Source organism: Catharus ustulatus, chromosome Z (genome assembly GCF_009819885.2).
Source record: "Catharus ustulatus isolate bCatUst1 chromosome Z, bCatUst1.pri.v2, whole genome shotgun sequence".
Classification (NCBI taxonomy): domain Eukaryota; kingdom Metazoa; phylum Chordata; class Aves; order Passeriformes; family Turdidae; genus Catharus; species Catharus ustulatus.
Genome location: NC_046262.2, coordinates 18,826,955 through 18,851,636, shown reverse-complemented (window position 1 = coordinate 18,851,636; position 24,682 = coordinate 18,826,955). Strand labels below are relative to the sequence as shown.

General features: G+C 39.7%; 1 protein-coding gene across 1 annotated transcript in view; it reads right to left on the bottom strand.

Annotated features, from left to right (window-relative positions):
- Positions 1 to 926: 926 nt before the first annotated feature.
- The window catches only part of RAB3C (RAB3C, member RAS oncogene family), a 135,815-nt gene continuing 112,059 nt past the window's right edge, over positions 927 to 24,682 (bottom strand). The window contains exons 4-5 of the mRNA XM_033085533.2: positions 20,815 to 20,939; positions 927 to 9,065 (exon numbers count right to left, since the gene is read on the bottom strand). Coding sequence (XP_032941424.1) covers positions 8,878 to 9,065; positions 20,815 to 20,939 — 313 coding nt within the window. The 3' untranslated portion in view covers positions 927 to 8,877. The remainder of the gene's footprint in view (positions 9,066 to 20,814; positions 20,940 to 24,682) is intronic.

Below are 24,682 nucleotides of genomic sequence, written 5' to 3'. Positions count from 1 at the left end.
AATGGAAAAGACATTACATTTGCCAATATCTGGAAGGAATGAAGGAGTTTCATTCTCAGATGTGATTTGATGACAAGAGTACATTCTACAAAGAGATGCTTTATGAGTGAGGGCAGTAAGCTGCACAAATAGACTCTTCAGCAAAAACCTGTCTAGAGATACAGGATCACAAGCAGTAAGAAAGGAAGCACTCAGTGTAGAGAGAAAATTAAGTAATTATCATGAGATGCTTTGCAGATGAGATGTAAATATACCAGAAAAAATAGGGGAACTTAGCTGGTACACAGTAGAACAGTGAGAAGGGATATGTGCTAAAGGAGTTTGTAGGTAGACACCTGTTGACAGAAGTTGGGGGGAATAGGGAATGATGCAACCTGATCAACAGATCAATTGAAAATTAGGATTTGCATGGAGGGAAAATAAACTCAGGAGTCCCAGCAGAGTTCAAACTAGCACATTGTGTGTATAAATGCTGAAGAAAGCAATAACTGGACAGTGATACATCCTGATTTGTGTAAAATAGCCACCCACCACAGCTGAGATTACACAATCAACCAAAAACAGCATCCAAAAAGCACATATGCTATTTAACAGTTTAGTCAGTGAAAAATCAAAAGAAAAAGCTTTGCCCTATTTTAAAGGGTCAGCACAGAGGTGACATGCTTCTGCTAGGGAAATGTCTAAAAAATCTTTCAGACTATTAGGGCAAAGTCTCCAGTAAATTCTGTGGAATTCATACAGAGCTACAGTCACCAATGTTATTGAGAGGATATTAGTGAAATGAGTTATTGCAGCTGTGGTATCTTTGATGACAATTTAGTCAAAAATGAATTTATTCTTTTCCACATTTAGTAAGTAAAAGGAAATAAAGTAGGGGAGAGGGGTGGAGTGTAAGACCATGTCACCACAACTGAGATATTCATGAATATAGTCTCTTGAATATTTATTGTAATTGCAAAAGGAAAAAAAACTTTCAGCAAAAGAATTAAACAAGCAAAATCCACTTGGTATACAGAAATCACATACAAACAGAATATCCAACAAAATACACATAGTCGCTACGACTGCACAGAATTATAACTCTCCATGTGGATAAAACTTGTACTGAACATTCAGATAAGAGCATCCATGATTTATGGAGAAAATTCACAAAATTTATCACCCAGCAGCAGTTTAGCTAGCATATTTTTTAAAACCACATTAGCTATATTGCAGTAAGAGTCAGGGGAAAAGGCAGAGATTGAGTTTCACCCTCTCACAAAGGTATCCTAAACACATACTTCAGTTTTTCTTCAAGAACAGTTCAGCAAACCAGCTGGTTTGAGAGAACCAGAACAGCTACATGTTATCAAGATAAGTGTTTGTTTTTGTGCATGTAATCACATCTATGAGGAATTATAAAAAAGCTAGGTAAAATTATCTGCCAGCCCTTGAACTGCCAGGTCACTTCACAATAAAAAATTCTGGGAGTCCTGTAGCTGGCTGTATATTTCCATTTTAGTGGTACCTCATATTCTGACTCATACGTTGTTGCTCGGCAACAATGATGCCAAGAATTTCCTTTTTATATTAAGTAATCCCAAATTTCTATCTACATGCATCTTCATTTCACTCTGGTCTTTATAATTTTGTAGAAGTTTTAATGGCATTAGGTACAAAGAAATTTTTTTTAAGGACTTTTCACATCATTGCAAGTACTGTCATGTGCTACTTAATGCAATTTGGCTGCTTTGCTTCCTCAGAGAATGTATTTGATGACATTAGAAAGGAAACCCATGATACTGGTTTCCAGTAGGCTTTGGAATTTCATTATTTTCCAGAACAAGCAAATTTAAAAAACCTCAAAACAATGCAACAAACAACTTACTCAACCTCATACATCGTCACAAAAATGCATCAGATCAAACAAAAAATCTACTTATGTACCTTTTAGTGTGGTACTAATAAATACACATTTTAGGAAAATTGTCTGGCAAAACCAATTCCCCAACTTCTCATGTCCCAGACTCAGTGGCCTGTCTCTGTTCAGTAAATTCCCAATGCAGGTAACACATTCCTTTGAAACAGGAGATTTAGCAAGAATTAACAGAATGAGCTTTTCTGCAGGCTCTGTGGGCACCACTAGGAACCCATGGCAGATCAGTGATTGGGGTTTAAGGTTCCAAATGTACCCAAAAGTGTTGCTGAGTACTGACAGCCTTGATCATGTTCTTAGAGAACCAGTAGAATTATGCAAGGAAGTAGGAGTAAATAAATTATTGGATGTCTCTTTTTCATTTCATGGTTAGATTCTGGCCAGCATTTTGTTTCCATTTGTACCTCAGCTTTAAGCCTAACAGTGAAATTGTTGAATTTTGAAGGCCATATAAAACTGGAGTGAAGAATGTGGGTTAGTATCTTTAAGGAGGTATCTTCCATCTTTAGTATCTAGAGAGGTTAAGAAACTGAATTTTCAAAAGTGGTCAGTTAAGGTCACCTTCCACTCTGCTGTGCTGCTGACTGTGACCTTGAAGCTGTTTGGAACATATAAAACCAGGGCACCAACAGAAGTTTGGCAAGTCATCTGCAAGAATACTGGGTACCCCTATTTATTATTTCAGATGAGTTAACTGTATCAGATTAAAGAGAATGTGTCCACATGATATTATGTAATACAGGGACAGATCATAACTGACTCTTTAAAAGTAAATAATTAACCCACCATAAATGCTGAGCTCTAAGACATTCTTTTAATGCTTCCAGAGAACATGCTTTTAAAAATATAGGCAGCCAGTTTGTAAATGGTTTGAAGCATTTTCTGACAGAAGACCTGTCCCACTAGTGGTTTAACATGACTATTCTCAGAAAAGGAACTCAGAACTCTAAAAGTAAAATTGACATGCACTTGCAGTAAACATACAAATATCTTTAACCATAGTCTCATATATGAAAAATAGTTTAGGTTACTTAAGAATATTCTTACACTACACTAGTAAAGTGTTTACTATATAATATTTCTACAAGATGTGTACATTTACTAGAAATCCTAAGCCATACAGGCGTCATCAACAGCTTGTGACACATACATAATGCTTCTCCCTTTCACACAAGTTTATATACACTGAGTAAATAATTAAATATTGCACTTATTGGCCCATGATTCCTCAGTCTTGAGGTATTAAAAAATAGAAAAAATATCTATTTTTATAACATTTTTTCATGCAACATGTAAGACATTTGAAGTACACGAACGCTACTATATAGGTTATACATTGTGACAGTCCGAGTCACACCACATCTGACATTACTGACAAAATACCAAACAGGAGTTACAGCACAAACATTTCATACATCACTAGTTGCAGGTACATGTCAGAATTACTTGAGGAAATTTATCACCAGAAGTGGTAAACAATCTCTATCTAACTTTCATTTCTGTGTATTATAGGTGAATGAGAAGTTATGGGAAAATCAGGACTTTTGCATCTCCCCCAGATCAGATAGCAACTACCTTTTTGTACAAATGACAAGCCATCTACTTCTGCTGGAACCACGGTTAATAAACCTACGGTCTTCAAATGTAGCACATTTGATTTCCAGTGGTAAAGACAATTTAAGTGTAAATTTGGGAAAGGTGGTACTGAATAGAAACAAGTAACAGTGGGAAATGAATGAGTATCCAAGATGTACTACTGTATATATGTGCCTATAATACATGTGTAGTCTCACATTCTGCTTCACTGAATATCCATGCATAAGCAAAAGTAGAAAAAAAAAGCAAGCTTAATTTGCAAATGTGAACAACATTTACTCCTAAATAAAACTTCATTCAAATAATTGAAATGTTTTGCCTTTTTAAATGAGACTGGACAAGTGATCAACCTTGGAGAATCTGGAGTCAGAATGTATGGATCAATGGTGCAAATTAACACACTTTATTACTCTGTTGACATAAGTGAAGATGTGTTGCTACCCCCATGAAGATGTATCTATGAGGCTTCAGACTCATGGTCTCGCCTTGCTAAATCTGTCATACTAAAGAAGAACTAGGCTCATATTGTGAGTCTATATGGAACAGGCCAAGGAGGAATCAGTCTGGCATCAGAACTGAAATTTAGTTGATGCCTGTAAAAAGTTAAATAATAAAACTTACTTCTCAAAAAACAAATATAGAAAAGAGTAGAGGAGGGGTAGAGGGATGCAGTTTGTAAGGGGGTTTCTTGCAATTGCAACATCATTTGTCTGTGCTGAAAAAACAAGTGTATAACCACCAAATGTAGAATTTTTGCTACTTTTTTTTTCCTTAAAAATGACAAATTTAAATAATTCTCAAAATTAGGCTCAAACTCCAGAAAATTTTGTGCATCCTGAAATAGCACTTTATTTCTAAAATGAAGAAAATGCAGGTGGTATGGCTGAATATACAGAGCTGAGCAGACTGGGAAGAAAATTTAATCTTCCAGACTGGTGCTCTGGAAAAGGCCACATAGAAGTAGTTGCTCAGGTAATTTCTCTAGGTGTTGCATTAAGTATAAGCACAGAGGAACAAACAATTCCAGGTACTGGTCACTTACACAGCTGTTCAAAGAGTATTTTTGACAGAAAATTAGGCTAATTCATATTTATTTAAAACACCAAAAGAACAAGTCTAAATAAACTAACCACCACCATCAAAAATAACAGATACAGTATTAAGTCAGTTGCACTTGTAACTTGTGAACATGAACTCTTAAAATAATCAAAAACATGCATCTGAATGTTCAGTCCAGCAGGGCTGGCTAGCTGTTTAGCAGGTTGGTGCGCCGCAGGAACCAGTAAATCCCCATGTTCCTGGGCGCTCCCAAGGTATTTTCTGACCAGCAGCTTGAAGGTGCAGCAAGCAGCACATTGTCAGAGCGTGATAAGGCTGGTGCATTGCCCATGTGCAGAATTAGCCTGCTGCTATAAGCTTTAGTCTAGATCATAACTCGGAAAAAGGATTGTGCTGTATTAGTTCAGCTTCAGCTAGCACTATGGAGCTCAGGACTCTCTGCCCAAAGGCATCTCATCTCTCAGAAGTTTAACATACTGTATGTATCAACTGCTGTATCTCACCAAGTGAGTAAATCTCAGCTGAAGGGGGTATCTAAGCTTGGCCCAATGATTTACTGTGGCATTCAGTCTTATGTCTATGTTGAAAGTGACAGCAAATTAATGCAAGGTGTGCAGGAACTTTTTCACTAATATATGTGATGAGACTGAAAGTAGTTTTGTTTCTGCTATCTCAGTTTTCCTCTGAGTCCTCCCCTCTTCCATCACAAAATATGGTGCTTTGTAGCCTGGTACTTGAAGGAATTGTGCCACACTGGATAGATCAAAGATGCAACCAAAACCTGCTTGTCTCCTTGAGGAACTCATAATCAGTGAATACTGGATATATGTGAAGCAAAAGGCATTGATCGTTTAAATTTAGGCCCTTGATCAAGTTGTGAAAGTTCTTCAAAAATGTTCAGCCTACCTGAACTCAAGAAAACTACAGTTGTATCATGTAAGTCAAGAGGAGCTGAACCAGACACAGGCTGCTATTGGACATTCTATGTCATAGGAGGCCAAGGAATAATTTGAGACAGAATAAAAATTCTAGCACTGTTAGTGCCCTCAGAATTCTTTGAATATTTGGGGAAGGCAAAGTGAGTTACTCCTCAAAAGCTTTTCTGTCTTCACTGTTTCTCTACAGAAGGCAAGTTCTAGTTGAGAGATGTACTGAGATCATGATGCTCATGATCTAAATGTGACCAACTTTATAGCAGAAAACTCAATATTTCTGGTTAGCATGTGACTGCAAAAGCCAATCTGTGATGGAAAATTAAAGCCTACTTTTCCGATAGTAGGTAACCCAGCTGAAAAGAAAAAGCCTGCTTGAACTTCCACACATTTTCAAGTTCAGACAAAGTCACGATAGGATAAATTTGGTTTGATGGGACCACAGCATGTCATCTTTTCCAACTTTCTGCTCAAAACAGTGTCAGCTGAGAGGGCTGAGTGGTTCTCCCAGTATTTTGGACAGTCTGATCTTGAAAAACTCCAAGTGTTTTATTTGAACATTTAAAAAATTAATCTAACTCCGAACTTCATGACAATGTCTAAGTGTTGGTAAAAAGTTTTGAGGAGATTTTAGATACCGACTCATTCTGCTGCTGTATTTCAGATGAGCTTTTTCCTTTTAACACATTTCTAGCACTCTAAGGAATAACGCTACTCTGAGAGCTACTTCCTCCAGCCACCCCACCTCATGCAGAAAGCCAAATATGCATGGATGCCTGGCAGGTGAGTTGCCTCAGAAACTTGAAGCAGGTGTTCTCCTTAGATTATGCTGTTACTCTTCTGGCCAGACTCCTGATGCAAAATTAAAAGCAATAAATTAATCCTATTACGTGAAGAACTATTTATCTACCACTCAATTTGTTTAAAAATATATATGCTAATAATGTATTTCTGCCACCAATTAGAGTCTAAATGGTCACAGCCAGGCAGGGAGGGTCTTAAATTCATTGCAATGGAGTACAAGCAAAGTGTGGCTGCAGCAAGGAACAATAAAGACTTGAAGTCTTTATTCCTTATTGCACTGTGCACAGGTGATGACCATTTCACATCAAACATCTCAGAGCAAAGCTGGAAGAATACTTGCACTTCTAGCCATGCTGCATGGTTCAGGATATGCCCAAGAGCCTTGACAGTGTGATTATGTCTTTCCCCTCCTTGCCTGAGATGGTTCAGACTAATAATACAACCTAGGATTTGTCTAAAGAACTTGAGAGCTGAAGCTGAATTCTCTCTCAAGACTTTCCTGCTCCTTCTTCTCAAGCAGAAATCACTGACATAACAAGAAAAACATGGAAAACTGTCCAGTAGCCATTTCAAATGAAGGTTACTCAACTTTGCATCACTTCTGTTTTTTCCGATCAGCTGGCACCTAGTGGGTGAAAACGTACTAGTGAAAGTCTCTCAGTGCTCTTAGCAACATCTGCTGTCTTAAATGGGGGAGAAAAATAAAGCACCCAAGAGAGAGACAGGATTATGGTTTGGATAGCACACACCTTTTTCACCTGGGTGGTTCTCCACTCTAAAAAGGAGGGTGCTTTCTCTTTATGGAGGTAAATCAGTCTCCATGTCTACCAGGGGAAAAAGCTCTTAAATAAACTAGCTAACTGGATAGACAGTTTAAATACCCAGACTGAAGACAGCATTGATTAATTTAGGTTAGGCAGCCCAGGGAGAACCCTCCTGGCATATCCATTTTGCATGTGACTATATGGCTTGTTTGTGAGTAACTTTTGTGTCAAAGTGTATTTAGATTATTTATTAATTTTTTTTAAAAGTGGCTATTTTCTCTTAGTGTGTATCAGGAGTTCTATAAACTACCTTCAAAAAACAGCTGTGAGTCATTCAGTGTACTATGTGTTATTTCCTTTTCTTTTATTTTACATATTTTTCCTATTGCTGACAGTTTAAAAATGTCAGCCTTGTCTTAAATTCTGTCTAATTGGAAAAATAAAATAATCAGTGCTTCTTCAATTATGCTGTTTAATTTAAAAAAGTCACTGTGATGCAAGTAAAGAGTTGTACAAAGTACCTCAAGACACAGGTGTAAGAAACTTCCACCAATTACTAGAGGAGTAAAAACTGTGAAATATAACTATTTTAACACTTTATCATAAAACAATTTGTGTACTTTATTCTGCTATCTTCACAGTTTTTTGCTGATCTTTTCAATGCATTCAGCCTAGGATTAGAAATGTTGACAATTTTTTATTACTCCTAAAGTTTTAAAAAATATCAATTCTCTTGCCAAAATAAATGGAAAAAATGAGGTCAAACTTGAGTTCACTGACACCATCAACATTTCTGCAATAGGTCTGAGTAAAATACAGACATTTGTAGACACTGTGGTGGTAGATATCTCAGAGATTGCATGGGAGAGGAAATTCCTGAAAACTGAAGCATGCAGGTTTGACAGCAATGTGACAAAGCAGCTTTTGGCTATGAACAATCAAACACAATGGATTTGGCTCTGTCAGACATAACATAGGACTGCATGGTTAATGTCTCCTGCAGGCAGAAATGGAAAGGGCTAACTAGCCTTATACTACAGGCATAGGTAAGACTGGGATCTCCATAATGATGGAATGAGAAATTAAGTCCAGTTTCAGAAAATTTTTAGATAGACATGCTGCTTCTATCTAAAAGTAAATATACTAGCTATCCAACCAGGATGAAGTACCTAATATCTCTGAGAGTCTGGACTGAATATCCACATTCAGTTGGAAATTCGTAGGGAATTTTAATGGCTTTGGGCCCAGGATCTAACTTCCTTCTAACTTCTGCAGTTTTCAGTCAGCCAGGATGTGTAACATAGTGAGTTGGTTAGCCAAGGCAATGTGCTCCAGGAAGTGCTCCTTGTACAAGTGATCTGGACAGAATGAGGGATTGGCTCACTACAGGATTGCTTCTAAATTCATTTTCATTCAGAAGAATGTGCAAGTGGCATCAGGAAGCTAACTCAAAACGCCCTGACCACTGCCCTAAAGATTCAACTGTATAGCTTGAAACTGATGAAGCGAGAGACAATTATAGGCAAACATGGTCTGAGGACATGGCACCAGCTGAAGTGTGACATAAAACAGTAAAAAGAGAAGTTAATATACACCCTGCATGCAAAAAGCTAGGTTCTAAAATATGGATCAGCCTTTCAGATTAAAAACTGCTCTATCCCCATGAGCATATCCAAACAGCTTGATGTAAAACAAGACTGTTCTGCCAAATAAATTAATAAGACAGTATAAATAAAGGCATATAGACCATTCATAAATACTCTGTTGGCAATAGAACACACTGGAGCTGCATTTGCTGATAGTTGCATTAGCAGCTGCAGTTGGGCTGCTGTGGAGGAGGGGTGTCCTTTAGCTGTGTGTTCTGGTTGCTGGCAGCAATGGTGGGATTCGTCTCCAGACTTTCTGACATTTTGTCACAGATGATATCCACAAGTCGCTCAAACGTCTGCTTGACATTAATGTTTTCCTTGGCACTTGTTTCAAAAAATTCAAATCCTAAGAAAATAAACAACATGTTTATGGTCTAAGCATATTTTGGTATCTCCAATAATATACAAACTTCTCTTGAGCAAGAGACACTCAGAAAGAAAACACGAGACACACATATGAAGAAGAGCAGTTAAAATTGTAACACAATCATATTAAGTGCACTAGTGCTTCTGGCTTTATACAAGGCCAGATAAAGATATTACCACTTCAAATATCTTCCATTAGAAAAATTCTACTTTAACACAGTTTAATATAAAAATTGATACCTCTTTCAAAGTATTACTTTAGGAATGCCCTACAGCCATTGTGTATGAGTAATCTGCTGCTCCATCTCTCACTATTATGTTCCTCTGAGCATTATTCAGTTGGAAACAGCCACCTTGTGTTATTAACGTGGTGCCAAAATACAAAATAATGCATAGAAAAGTAGGTAAAAAGCCAAGCAAGACAAAAAAATTTGATATTTACTAAAATTAGACATGAATCCATGGGACCAAAGGGATTCTTAACTCCACAAACAGGACTAATTAAAAGAACACAAACAAAACCAAAATAAGAAAAACAAAAACAAAAAAAACCCACAAAAAACCCCAAAAAACCCCCCAAAAAACCCCAAACCCAAAAAACCCCACAGAAATGCACATAAGGAAGAAAACATCTTAATTAATTTATATAGAAGGAGTTTTATCTATTTGTTCCCAGTGATTACCCCAAAGGCAAAAACTAGAGCTGTCCTTAGCCCTTAAGGGACACTGGAAGTCTTTATGGAGCAGAAACAGATGTTCTGAGCTCTCCAGAGACAGTTTTCCTAAGTTCTCTCTTTGCCCCCGTTTGTACCACATCTCACCTCCCACGTGTGTATCATTCATCTAGGCCAGGTTTGCAGCTTGGCCATCAGCCTGCAACCTAGAAGGCTTCTGCTAGTGCTGTGCCTTCCCATGTGCTTGTTTCCTTTACAAAGCATTTGTGTTCTTTAACTTATTGTTTTATAGGACTTTTCTTACATTATCGCCCAGTTATAACATTGCTCACCTGTTCCCTGATAATTCAAAACTTTCTTCCATTCCTGTCTTTCCATTGCCTATGGGTTCAATATTGAAACAGTTTACAAAATATCTGATTCATTGGTAGTTTTACAGAAGCCTTTGCACAGTCTGGCTTAGCCTTTGCATAACTATTTTGACTCCTTCTGATTAAATCTAAATATTAATGTGCAATTACCACTGTCTTTAGTTATGAGAAAAATCCCTGTCAGAAAATTTCAATTACTTGAAACTCCTAGTAGAAGGACAGAAAACAGATCTTTGTGCATCTAGTGGTTTGGTTTGGGTTTTTTTTAATGTTTTATTTTATTCTGTTTTGAAAGGCCACATGAAATTTAAATGCAAGTCACACTTTGGTCACAATAGCATTATGTATTCAGTATGCCATCTAAACACAATGTAATCTACACATTCAGTCCTATAACTGTTTTCCATGCAGCTTTTGCAATTTGAGTTCTACCCTAGAATTACTGCAGATAATTATATTCAGCTTGGCATGATACACCAGCAAGAAATAATAAGCAATGTACAAACTCAACTCTGCTCTGGATTTTTTTCGGATTTTTAATTTATGCAAGGTGCTGGACTGAAGTATCACAAAGTACTAAAATATTTAAATGTATAGGAGCTAAGTACTGGTGAAAGCTAGTGTTTATAGGGAGTTTAGATAACAACAGCTGCAAATATTATACAGGGAGTCTTCCTGTTAGTGTCAGGAAGAAGAGTAAGGGTAAGCTCACCAGTATGAGAATACATTGCCATAAAAACTTTTCCATTCCACATTTCTCTGCAAAACAGAAAGCTGTAAATAATAAAAGACCTTCTACATAAGTTACATACGGAGATATACTCTGATTCTATATGATATTGCTTTAGTTTAGCTTTGCTCACACATTTCTTTTGTTCTAAACTAGAAGGAAAATGAGGAAAGCCAGTGCAGCATCACTTGCTGGTGGCTTTGGGCCTCCTGCAGAGAATGCAGGAGAAAGCTTTTCAGATTATTTGGGAGTTGCCTGGGGAAAGGAAGATCCTCCACAATTTCAATATGCTGTTTTGAAAACCAGATGCAACTCTAGCCCAGCAACACAACCAAGAATCTTCCACAACTCTCCACAGGAAGGAGGAGGAAGGCAGCTGTTCCACAGAGGAACACGCAGAACCACAGGGCAGAAGGACTGAGTGACAATCAGGGAATGGTAGATCAAAGCGTTGGAGATGATAGGAAGAACATGGATTCTTAAGGACATTTAGGAGTGTAACAGTTTTTACAGTTACAAAGACGTAATACTGAGCACATCGGATGATCATGAAATAGCAGACATGATATCTAGGTAAGAGACCTAGACAGAGAAAAGCAGAAAATGAAAGTCACAAAGAAGAGAGGACACCCACATCAACAAATATTATAACAAGGATAAGTTCAAGAAAACAGACCCAGTATCATGGTGAGGATGTTTTGCATAAGAACATAATGGAAAACTTACAAGGCATCCATTCTCCAAATCAAATGGAGGGTTAGAGAGTGACAAACACAAAATAATTAATTCAAATAAAGTATAGCTGTGGTGATTTCTATGGAATTTCAGATATGATTTTGACATAAGAAGGAAATTGCTGTCATAGCAGTGGTGTAGTTGGATATCAGGCAATGATGGTATTCCATCACCTTAGACATTAATTGCCTAGACCTTCTAGGCTAGGTTTTGTTGCATAGATAAGACAATGACAGACTGGAGAGAAAGTGGCTGAGCACCTAATTGCATCCACAACAAAACTAATGCTTTATTTTTTACTGGAACTGTACAGGTGGGAATTTTGGACAGCCTTGGGAATTAGGCCAAATAGCTCCCGCTCTGTGCAGGCCTATGATAGGTGCTATTTATATGTTTGGATGTGCAAATAAGCATCCATCTTCCCAAGAAGAGAACTGGGCATACATGTGAGCTCCTTCCAGGCAGTTCCTGCAGTAAAGCAGATGCAGCTGCACACAGGTGAGACACTTGTAGATGGTCCATGTTCTCACAGGTGCAGAAATGGAAACACAGAAATCTTTTGAAGCCAGTTACAGTAAATTCACGAATACAAGCCACACTGAGTATAAGCCTCATCGCTGGGTGTTGGCAAACATTTTGGTTTTTGTCCATAAATAAGACGCACCTGAGTATAAGCCGCTCTGTGGTTCGCAGCGAGGACCCGTGTGCAACAAAGTTGCCACATAGTAACCAAACCGCGGCAGGGCGGGGTTTACTGGCTCAGCTCGGGCCATGAGGGCTCGGGGCTGCTGACAGGGCTGGGTGGCCCAGCTCGGCGCTACCACTCGGCGGGGCTGCTTGGGGCCGGCTGCCGCCACCGCTGGGCTCAGTCACACCGGCCCGGTGCTGCCCCGCGGCGGCAGGGGGAGCACAGAGCCCTCCGGCACCTGCAGCGGTGATGGGAGGCGGGGATGTAGCCTGCCTGCACCTGCAGCGGCGGCACGCAGGGACAGGAGCCCCCCGAGCCGCGGGGCCAAGTGGAGAGAGCTGCCCCGCCTTTCCCCGAGCCGCAGGGCCAAGCAGGAGAGAGCCCCTGCCTTCCCCCGAGCTGCAGGGCCAGCAGGAGAGAGCTGCCCCACCTTCCCCACCCCCTGTGCTGCCTGCACGGAGCAACACCACCCGCCGCACAACAGAGTAACCAATTTGTAACAACGGCATAAATGCAGGGTTTTACTGGCAGAAGCTCGACTTTGCAGTTTGCACTGACTTGGTTTGCACTCTCGGGGTGGAAAATGGCAGAAAATTATTCACATATTGGCCACTCCTGAATATTAGCCGCATTTCCGGTATGGGAGCAAAATTTTGGTCAAAACAGTGCGGCTTGTATTCGTGAAATTACTGTAAGACAGTTAAGAAAATCTTTCTGGCAACCACCATCAGAGCATCATGGTATGTACCGAGCAAGCAGGACCAGCTGGGTTACAAAAATTCAGCAGAACAGGAGTTCAGAATCTCATCTGATGCAGAGAAAGGTGCCATTACAAAGACCCTTGCAAGAGAGACTCCTGTAGCCACCCAAACAGCAAGTGAATGTCCTGGGCAAGGGATTCTCATGTGAGTGTTGCCTTGTGCAAGACACCCCAACAAATTTAGGTAGATTCTTTTGGCTGGTTTGTTTGTTTGACCAAAACTCTCCCTGTGGAACAGTTTCTATAGGACCTATACAAAACTTTTCCTAGCAGAACGTGCTTGGAATCAGCATTCATATTCTGTTTGTTTTCATTCTGTTATGGAAGTTTTTTCAGATCTTTTATCCCCATGACACCTCCTTCTCTCCTGACTCGTCTTGCAATTATTTTACTAATGGCTCTTAGACACCCTAAGCTTCATAAATACCTGTGTATGACAGCCTAAGTTCTATGACTTTCAATACTTTCTTCAGTGTTTTTTCTACTGCTCATTATTAATGGAGTGAAAACATTTTCCATGAAGGTATAAGTGTGAAACAAGGCAGCTATCTGGTGATGAACGCCATGTTCCCACCACCTGTGATGATCTGTACTGCTGATGTGGATGAGGCCAGGCAGAGGAGATTATTGCAAACATATAACAAGCCCAAGAGGTAAGTTGATAGGTAAGGCAAAACAGAGCTGAAACTCAGAAAATCCAAAACATCCAAGTGTTGCCTGAACATATATAAAAAGTGTATGGAACATGCAACACGATATTTTAAATGTATCTTTTGTGTTTAATTCTGTTTTCCTTTGCTGATTCTTTCCCTCTTTCTCTACTACTGACTCAAAGAAAGCCGGCAAGCTCTCGGCAGCTCCTACAGAGCACTACAGTAGCAGTGCTAGACAGGGCACTGGCAACTGGTGCTATTGTTCACCTGGTGATCTACAATGCACACAGAGCAGTTAGATGGCTTTCCTGAATCATACACACAGCCAGAATTACTGACTTTGTACCCTCTCTGCTTCACAAGTGTGCTGGCTCTGTAGAGGCTCCTTCATGACTGCTCATTAACACTTGTTTATGTCCGCTTTCAAAACACAGGGAAGAAAAAAGCCCAAAAGGCAGAGTCACACACAAAGAGAAGAACATTCTGCACCCTCTCAACTTCCTGAGAAAACATGACATCAAGAACACAGGCTAGATTGCAAATTTAAACACATTTCCACAAACAATACAGACAAGACCTATGCTGATGTTTCACTAGTTGATCAGGAAGGCATTTTGGTTTCAGTGTTTGTCTACAACAAAGAACATTTAATTTATCACCCCTGACTTTGTCTTTTACAGATGTACACAAGGGTATGTTCCCTCAATCACTATTCTTCTAAACTTTCATGAAGATGAGCTTGACAGTGCTGCTTTTGTCAGTGTCTTGTTCAATCCAAAATTGTGAGTAGTAGGAAACTGCAGCATCAGAGCAAGAAATGGCTGCAGGAAGCTGCTCCCTTTGTAAGAGTGGGATGTAAAAGGAAAACTGCAGGAAGTCATGGGAATTAATAATTTAACAATATCATGGTATATAAGGGAGAGCAGTTAATAAGGTCTTATTGGAATTGTATCCTTTGGGCAGTTCTGAGGGGGCAGTGGCAGGCACTTACCTCCCTGCCTGCCATGAATAGTATCTAATAAGTTTTGCATTCACATTTCAGTCTGTCAATCAAGAGAACTGCAAGACCTTTCTCCTCTGCTCAGATGTCACTTCCTCAGAACTGTCAATATCTTTTAGTCAAACAGAGAAAGGACACACATGGCATGACTGCAAAGGTCACCTCTCCTAGGAGACTGGGCTAAAAAGTAGCTGGAGACCACTGCTGCTCTTCAAAGTATCCCCTACATCAGCAACTATCTGGTTATGGCAGCAGTTCTGGCTTGTGCTTTGCTCTCTAAGTCAGTGTGATGGGATCTCTGCTGTCCTAACAAGCCCAAGTGCTGGCTTATGATAAGAAAATTATTAAAACAACATTAAGCCTCAGAACAGGACTCTCTTACTGTTATCTCGGTGAAGACTGGTGCTTTATCACCATTCAAGGTAGAGAATTAAAAGGAAGGTAAAGATTATTAACGGAAATGCTAAGGTATTTATCCTGTCTTTAGGTTGGCCAATTTTATTAACAAAAACAAAGCTAAAGGGAGACTGTCTGCTGTGGCAGAATGGACAGACCCAAGGATCTTTCACTGGTCATGCTCTAGCTAACATCTCATTTTCAGTCTTTCAGAACAGAAGGTTTTAGATAAATTCCAGTATTTGTAAACTTATTTTGATTTTGTATTATTTATTATTATTATCATTATTTATTATTATTTATTTTGTATTGATTTTTATTGTGGTTTCCAGATACCTTTTAAATGAGTGCATTTGGGCAATAAATTCAATTTCTGGCAAAGATTTTTGTTTGTGTGTTTACAGGTTGAGCTAACCCTTGCTCCCCATTGTTATTAAATAACTTTGCTGTAATGCAGCTCCCAGTATGTGAAAGCAATGGCAGGTTGGCTTCCTCCCCCCCCGAGTGAAAGAACATCCTGGGGACAGGAGCCTGTAATTGCTCTGCCAATACCCTGTCTGTGCTGTAACTAAACAGAAGACTGGTATTTGTCAGTGCTGTCAGTCTGTCTCTTTCCCCTGGAACTAACATTTGGCCATTAAAAAGAGCTAAAAAACAGTGAAGGGTGGAAGTTTGAACAGGCATATTATAGCGCAGCCCAATTATTTTCATTTTTAATGCATGCAGCCATATGTCCGTGCTCTCTAAACTGTGGGTGACCCTGCCTTGTGCACCACAGCCTCCAGCCAGCAGCAGAGGCAAAACAGAACTCACTGTTCTGGCAAGCTGTGTGCTGAGGTGTCAGTTCCCACTTGGTCTCTGATTTACATGCCAAAATTACAGCATTAAAAATGCCTCTTCAGTTTGGTGCCTGTGAGTACAGCTGCCTAGGACCCACAGTACCTAATGTACGTGCTAGCCCCCAGGGCTCACACCCCAAGGCAAGTGAGGGTACACCCCAGTCCTGATGCTGGGGAGCTGCTGCCTTTCCTCCAGCTCTGGAAGGATTCAGAGAGCAGCTGTTCCTGTTCCATCTCAGCAGCAGGTCTGCTCCTGCAGGCTGGGTCAGACCACATACATTGCACCCTGTGTAAGCCCTGACAGCAACACTGACAAATGCCCCACTTTCAGGTTTACTAGCATGTTAAATGGTTTAATTTGAAGAAATGCAATCACAGCTCAATCATGTCTCTGTTGTCTCCATGGCAAAACCATTACCTGCATACATATATGAGCCCAGAACAAAATGTAAACCAAATAGTCAGGGAAGGATGATTCTATTTGAAGTAAGAATTTTTCTTCTTGTTTTTGATGGAAATTATTTTCAAAGCACTGGGAATCAAGAGAAGGAGAGGGAGAAAAAAAGAAAGCAGGAATAAGAGAAAAGGAAAGAAAGGGGCAGGGGCAGGGGCAGGGGCAGGGGAAGGGGAAGGGGAAGGGGAAGGGGAAGGGGAAGGGGAAGGGGAAGGGGAAGGGACTGCTGACCATGATATACATAATATTCAGAGGACTTTGCAGGCTCTCTCAATAGAGTGTAAGGGCTGGTTACTGTTGCCCCTTGCTGAAGAGAATGCAAGAGCTCACCAGAAAGGGCCTGTCTCATTTTGTTTTCTGACATTGGATGCTGACCTCTAGGAGAGATAGCATGCCAGGATAAATATAGAAAACAGGCAAGTGCAGCCTAGGGCGTGCTTAGACATGATGAGTGCCCCAAGCCATGGTTGATCCTGCATGGCAAAGCACAAGAAGAACCTGGGAAACCAAAGAACACATAAAAATTGATCTATCTAATTAACAGGCACAGCAGAATGTCCCAAATAAATGGAAAAACTGTATGTCAAACTCATATGCAACTATCCATTTGCCTGACTCAATTCAAAGGCCTGTGCAGACTTCTACCTGCTAATCCTTAGCTGGAATGTGGATAACAATATCAATACATCATACAGACCGTGAATAGAAAAACCAAGACATCTAGCCACCTGTGAGTCACTCTTTTTTTTTTCTCTTCTGAAAATTAACACCAAACTTTTATGAATATATGAGTTTTGCTGAAAGGCACGAGAGCAATATTTCAGAAAACTGTGCAAATAATTCAGCTGGCAAGAGCGCATGCACTTTGCTTGCAAGGCCTAACTCTGTTTTACTAAAATGTTTTAAAGCATGTAAGTGCTGACTATATTCCTATTTACTCCATAGCCAATCCATGTACTGCTGAGAGCAAATATTCACGAAGATAAAATAACCACAAGAATTATATTCTATGCCCTTTATTGGTTATGATTAGTGAATAAACTTCTTTAAATGTGTTTGCTGTGATTACAAATCAATACTAACCTTACATTAATTATTTCTCTCTGTTGGCTGGTTTGTCACATTTCTACACATTCTTGGAATATTTATATGAGGAAAAGTTATGTGACTTTATTTGATCTCATATATTTTCATTTCATTCTAACCTTAATCTTTTAATGATGTTATTGTGTTAAACAACCATGAACTGATTTCTGGAAAAAGCACTTTAAAAAAGTACTGAATAGGATGATAGAGAATGACTAATGCAAGTCTTTGTGTCTTTATGCTTGGAACAATTAAATATTCTGGGAATTGCCATATGGAGAAAAAAGGACTATGACAGAGCTCTCTGAAACCTATAGAGGTACAAAGCAGGTAACAGCAAACAGTTGTACACTGTTGTAAGAATATAACAGTGGAGAAAAATAAAATAAATCTATTGGGAGCCAATTCAAAGGAGATGTAGATAACAGATGAACTGTGCATATTTAAAGGACATTGTGAGTGATGATTCTATATGGCTTCAAAGACATCATTGTACAAATCCACTGGAAAAGTTATGAAAGGCTTATTGAATATAAATGTATTGCATATGGTTCATGAGACCCATGTATAGTTTGCTATGGTCAGAGAAAGCATCACTGCATGCTCACAACTTCACATCTTTCATAAAGCACCTACTACACTGCTTGTAGCTATGATCCATGTAGGTATTGCCCCTGTCATGTTATTAACAATAAATTTTTTAAAAAATCTTTAAAGCAAACAAGGCATTCTATAATTTTCCCTCAAGGACAGGTCTGGGCTTCTAACTATTCCTTCATTCTTTTGTGAACTTTGGGAATGCCATGAGAAAGGCGTGCAGAGGTACCACAGAATACTTGACTAGTCCAGCAGATCTCCTCCACCAGTAATGAGACCTATTGCTGTTTTATTTAAACGCCTTGTTTGGGTTACACTTGAGAGATAAGCCAGCACAGAGATTTAAAGAAATGAATGATTACACCTTGTTAATAAACTTTAAGGTCACACTTTTCAGAGAAGTCAGGAGCGAAAAAAGAGGCCCCATTTTCCAATAACACTGTCCTCAACAGAACACCATGTTTCCCAAAGGGTTAAATGCCCAGTGCTCTTTTTGACCTTTAGAATATTCACCCCAGGAGGTGCACGTGTTCATTTTCTCAGTAACTTCAAATAAACAGGGGCTGAAAATAAAACTACACTTGGGAACAGAAGGTGTCACTGTGGGTTTTGTACAACATTAATTAATTGTATTTGCTTGTGACTGTGATCAACACTGTGATCAACACTGTGATCAAAGGGCCCACAGTTTTAAAATGTCTGGCTGGACATAAAATCTATATTGTTATTTTTAATACTTGTCTGTAAGAGATGTTATCAACTTACTGCCATAGAAACAAAAGACACTCCCATACGTAAAACACAATGGGTGCCCTCCAAACCAGCCAGCAAGGCCAGTGTACTTACTGCAGTGAAGGGAAAGTCTTTCTTCTGCTCTGCCTGACACCACCACCCCCAGGTTATGGGCAGATACTATTGCAGCTATACAGGAAATATGTAAACATTTGTGTGTGCAGTCTGACTACAGTAAATGACTGGATCAGAGACTCAAATTATCTAATGCAATAATCTGCCCTTGAGATAGACACAGGATATATACCTGAGAAAGGAAACCCCTTGAGTGTATAAATACGGAAATAAAGGATAATCTTTTTCCATAAAGATTGAATTTTAAACCCCAGGAGTTAGAATTTGCTTTAAAGCCTGAAACATGAGGTTTGATATCTATCTTATTATCCTTTTTTTTCTTTTCTTCAAGCACTGGTTATTACATCTGAGGATTCTTCACTGTACAACATGCAAAGTTCCTTCTTGTCTCCATAAATTCATGACCTTGGGGATGCTTTGTCAATTTGCTGCATTATTTTTTTTTATATAGGAATATGGTTCAAGGAATAGAAATTCAGATTTGTTATGTGACTTTAAAAAAAAATTCAAACTCTGTAGTGAAAATTTATGGTTGTTGCTAAACGTTTCAGCACCTAGTCAAAATTTGTGGTAAAAGTATACAATTAGATGTTTAGGATCTATTTATCCAATGAATATACTTTCCTATGTCCTAGTACAATTAGTAAATATTATAAATGGGAAGAAAAGATACAGAAAAATATATGTAAAAATTTGACAAGTATTTCTGCAAAGATAAATATCCTCTCTTAATGGTTTTGTTGCAAGAAGTTTGAGAAACACAATTCTTCAAAAATTATTGGAAACTTTTCTGGATATAACCTTCTGTTGAATATTTCCTGTCATCTTTCAAAGGACTAACTTACGGTAATCTTCAATGTAATCTTTCAAGGAGTTTTTTTACACATATTTAACACTCACTAAAAGAAGTGCAATGTAAAGGTATATTATTCTGATGAAATTGTTTACTAGTAAAAGTAATTGTACAAATAGAAAAAAGTATTTTTTAAAAAATAAGATCATTGACCTATAAATATACATAACTTAAGAACCACCAGCATGAGATTAGATCTCCTCTTAAAACATCCTTTCATCTACCTACCTATATAGCAGTAGTGACAAGGAGATCTTGGTATTTTGATATTTTTGATATTTTGACCAGACTGAGATTTTACCACACACAGTTTTAAAATAAATGGCAAACCTATGCCCGTAATTTATGATTCCATGTATAAAGTGATATCTAACAATGCCAGAGTTTGCTGAGCTTAGTCTCAAGACATCAGGAAATTTGAAGGAGAAAAGAGGCTGGTATTACTATTTCAATGATGCTCTGGAGATTTGCCATTAAAGTTTGGTCAGTGTCACTTCAAAAACATTTCATGGTATGAAAGGATAACACTGTTGTGTAGAAACAGAAACAACAAAGGTACTCACAGCTCGGCAATTTTCTATGTGTACAGAATTTTCTTCCCAGAGGGAGACTTTATGAAACAAGTTCATATCTACAGTTCTGCGAATGTACAGTAGATCAGTGGATCAAGGGTTAGCAGTGGGAGTTGGAAAGCAGCATATTTGGATTATTGGTATTGCTAATCATAACCCAAATCTACTCAAGTTGCAAAAAGGTCAAAGGTCTCATAAGTTGGGTTTTTTTTTGTTTTTTTGTTTTTGTTTTTGTTGTTGTTTTAATTGATGAGACTGTGCTTAGGGTTTTTTTACCTACTTGTTTCTTTGCTCCATATCATAAAGACTGTAGAAATAAAAGGGAAGCAGTGTGTGACTATTCCTTTACAATGAATGTGTCATGAACAAGTATTTACAAGTACTGTAGCAAATAATGAAATTTATTTTTGCATTCTCACGAACAATCACAAAGCTTTTGTTGTGTTTTTCTTACCAAGTTGCTCCGCTAAATGTTTTCCCCTCTCAGTGAAGATTACTCGTTCATCCTCCATGTCACATTTGTTGCCAACCAAAATAACCTGGGCGTTATCCCAAGAGTATGTTTTGATTTGAGTTGACCTTAAAAGAGAAAGGGAGAGAGAGGAGTCAAAGCAAAGCAAATTCCCCTTAAGTCAATTTCAAACAGAATAGCAAAAAGATGAAAGAGACAATATCAATTTGAACAACTAGGGTAACGTGATTCTGTTTAATTACAAATTTCAAATAAACTTAGGATTATCTGTCAGGCATTACTACTATGGAGATAGCATCAACACAGGTTTTGCTTACTAAAAATAAAATTTTCTCCCACCATCAATATCCTTCCAATACTCTAGAAAAAGAGATGGTACTCGCATTTTCACATTGTAATACAAACCTTATAATCTAAAACCAGAGCTCTGAAAAAAAAAAAAAAAAACAATGTATTCATTTCTTATTTTTATTTTTAGGATAAGGATGTAAATTTAGCAGCAAAACTTTAAAAATTTCAGAGTTAGTCTGTTTTCCTTCTGTTGTTTCTCTCCAGCACATTCATCTGCATGTCTTTGATCTACCAGAAGGTCAGTAACCCTTACATTGTGCCATGTTAAGCCATGGACAGGGACTGAGTTTGAACTCTGATTTACCTTCCATTTAAATTATACAAGCCTTCAGCATGACTGCAGCTGAATGGAAGTATCTGAGACCATGAAACACCATAGGGACCATGAGTGCTGGAGGTGAAACAGCTTACAGTGCTCTCTTTGAACATGAGCAGATAATGGGTGACTTAGAACCATACTTGTGGTACTTCTCAGTTGCTGCCTGACACCAGTCTGGTACCCAGACCTGCTCTGTGGAAGGAAAGCTCCACAGCTGGCTCCAGGCTCAGCCAAGAGTGATGCTGCTGGTTGCCACCTTCTGACTGAGTGGTAACCCTTGGCCTTGAAGGTAACACAGGATGCAGGACACTTACTCCAAGCATTTACACTTTGTCTTGGACTTGCGATTATGTCTGGCTCTAGGCTCTAAGTTTTTGGTGGGATATGGATATTTCTTCTGTCTCTGCATGATCATGGAGAGAGAAAAAGACAGAGAGCATATCTCTTTCTGCCAGCCTGTCCCACACCACTTTCTTCCTCCCTCCCTCCTTGGACAATACTGGGTGCTTAGGAAAATGGCAATAGAATAGAAACTAACTTCTATAACTACAGTAATTTCACGAATAAAAGCCGCACCAATTTGACTAAGATTTTGCTCCTAAACCAGAAATGCGGCTAATAATCAGGAGCGGCTAATACAACCTCAGAAGTGCCAGCCAGAGTGCTGAGCCGAGCAGCTGCAAAGTCGGCATTTTGCGATTGTTACAAATCGCTACTCTGTTGCACCGCGGGTGGAGCCTGGCTCCCTGTAGGCAGCACGGGGGGCGGGGAGAGAGGCGGGAGAGCTCTCTTTCCTCCTCTGCCACAGCCCAGGGGAGAGACGGGGGGGGCCCGGCACCGCCATTGCCGCGGCCCGGGGAGGAGAGGGGGGACCCGGGCCGCCCCTACCGCGGCCCGGGGAGGGGGGGGGAAGCCCGCGCCGCCATTGCTGCGGCCCGGGGAGGGGGGGGGAAGCCCGCGCTGCCATTGCTGCGGCCCGGGGAGGGGGGGGAAGCCAGCGCCGCCATTGCCGCGGCTCGGGGAGCCAACGGGGTGCTTTGTCCTCGCCCGCCGCCGCCGCGGCAGGAGCAGGGAAACTCCGTCCCTGCCCGCCGCCGGCGCCACGGGCGCGGGAAAGCTCCGTCCCCGCCTGCCGCCGCTGCCGTAGGAGCAGGGGAAGCTCTGTCCCTGCCTGCCACCGCGGGGCAGCGCCGACCCGGGGTGACCGAGCCCAGTGGCAGCGGGGGCCGGCCCCGAGCGGCAGCACCGGGCTGGGCCACCTGGCCCCGTCAGCGGCCCCTAGCGGGCTGAGCCTGCAGAGCCTTAGCTCAACCAGTAAACCCTGCCCTCCCGCGGCTCTGTTACTAATTGCACGCAGGTCCTCGCTGCGAACGACAAAGCGGCTTATATTCGGGTGCAGCTTATCTATGGACAAAAACCGAAATGTTTGCCAACACTCAGAGATGCGGCTTATACTCAGTGCGGCTTGTATTCGTGAATTTACTGTACATGTTTATGAGAGGACACCCTGGAAAAGGATCCTGTGGCATATCATGGACCTTTTTTCTCAAAGTCTCATGGACAAAAGTTGAAATATCTTCAAAAATCTGTGACCTAAATGTCTTGGAAGTTGGTCTGCATGGGTACTGCATGGGTACATTCACTAGCGACCCTTTCTCATGAAACAACCATCATCTCTACACATTAAGACCCCTGCCTGCAAACTCTTACTTTCAAAAAAAAAAAGATCATGATCTAGTCTGACAACTGATTCTAGTGAAAGACAGAAAATGGATCAAATCTCCCCAGATGGCTATGCTTAGTGCAAAATCAGAGGGATGGCCACAGGCAAAAGGTGCTATCATTGTGATCCTGGGTCCCATGCCATTGCCTACAGGTTCTGTACATGAGTCAAAGAACCTCTGGGCCATGTCTGAGGGGTTTGCAGTGCCAGGCAGAGAAATTTAAAACAAAAGATCACTGCCTTTAGGAATGTTTCACTTTATCACAATGACCAAAAAGAAGCTGAGGCAAGTCTCAGACATTTTGTGCTACAGAGTGTTCCCTTGGGCCTGACCTGATCTTTTCTTCAAGAAATGGACACTGTACTACTCTAAATCTGTTTTAATAGTAATTTGAGTAGGTGTAAGGCACTGTGATCAAAGAGAAGCCAGACTTCCCCATACACTCATATTTATTAAAGATACCATTTCTCAGAAAAAAAAAAAAGGACAACATGCATTCACTTTGTCAGAAATGGTGAAATTCACTTTTGGAATCATGTTGAGTGGTTAAGCAAAGTAGAATTACTACTGTGTTTTTTAACTAGAACTACCTTTGTCACCACAGCAACTTTGCAAATGCTAGTACCTCAATATCAGAGTATGTTAGTCCATTAAGGACTCTAAAAGAGCTTAGCTCTGAACAATTATTATTTGGGAACCAATTTATTCTTTTTATGTCAGCAGGAAATCTAATATATTTCAAAAGCAAAATATACAGTAAAGATATTAAGTTTTACTGAAGGAATTACTTACATAATCTGTAAAGCTGAAATGGAATAAACTGATGAGTAAATACAGCCTGAAGAAATATCATCACACAACTGTGAAGAGTGTTCATTCACCCATGATTTACAGACTTCGCCTCCAGAGCTTTACATGAGTTTCTTTAAGAATGTAAGATCCCTTCATTTTACAGCAGCCTGATGTGATTTTTTTAATTCTACAAATACAAGTCTGTGCAAATTCTTCTCATTACCAAAGCAACTTATCTTATCCATAGACATTTTTAAGTCTGTCTTGCTTTTGTCTCATCTTGTAATTATATTTTTTTTAAGTAACAGGAAGAGATCTTGTCCTTGCAAATAAATCCAAAGGCTTACATTTTGCAAAAGATTGTAGCACAAAAATGTAACTGACTGAAAATTAGTCAAATATATTCATACCCAACACCACATCAGCAGAAGATTGATTCAAAGGATATGTTTGGCTTATCACTGTTACATTTTCTTTTAGACTTCTGTAGGTTTTGATTCCTACAACTTCCCACCAAAACCAACATATAAGTTACTTGAAAAAAAAAAGAGATTTTGCTGTCCTTTGCATACATGACTTTTCAAATGACCAAGGCTTCTGATTCATCTAAAACACAAACAGTTGTCCTGGTAAAGAACTTCAGCCTCAGAAAGACTGAAGACAT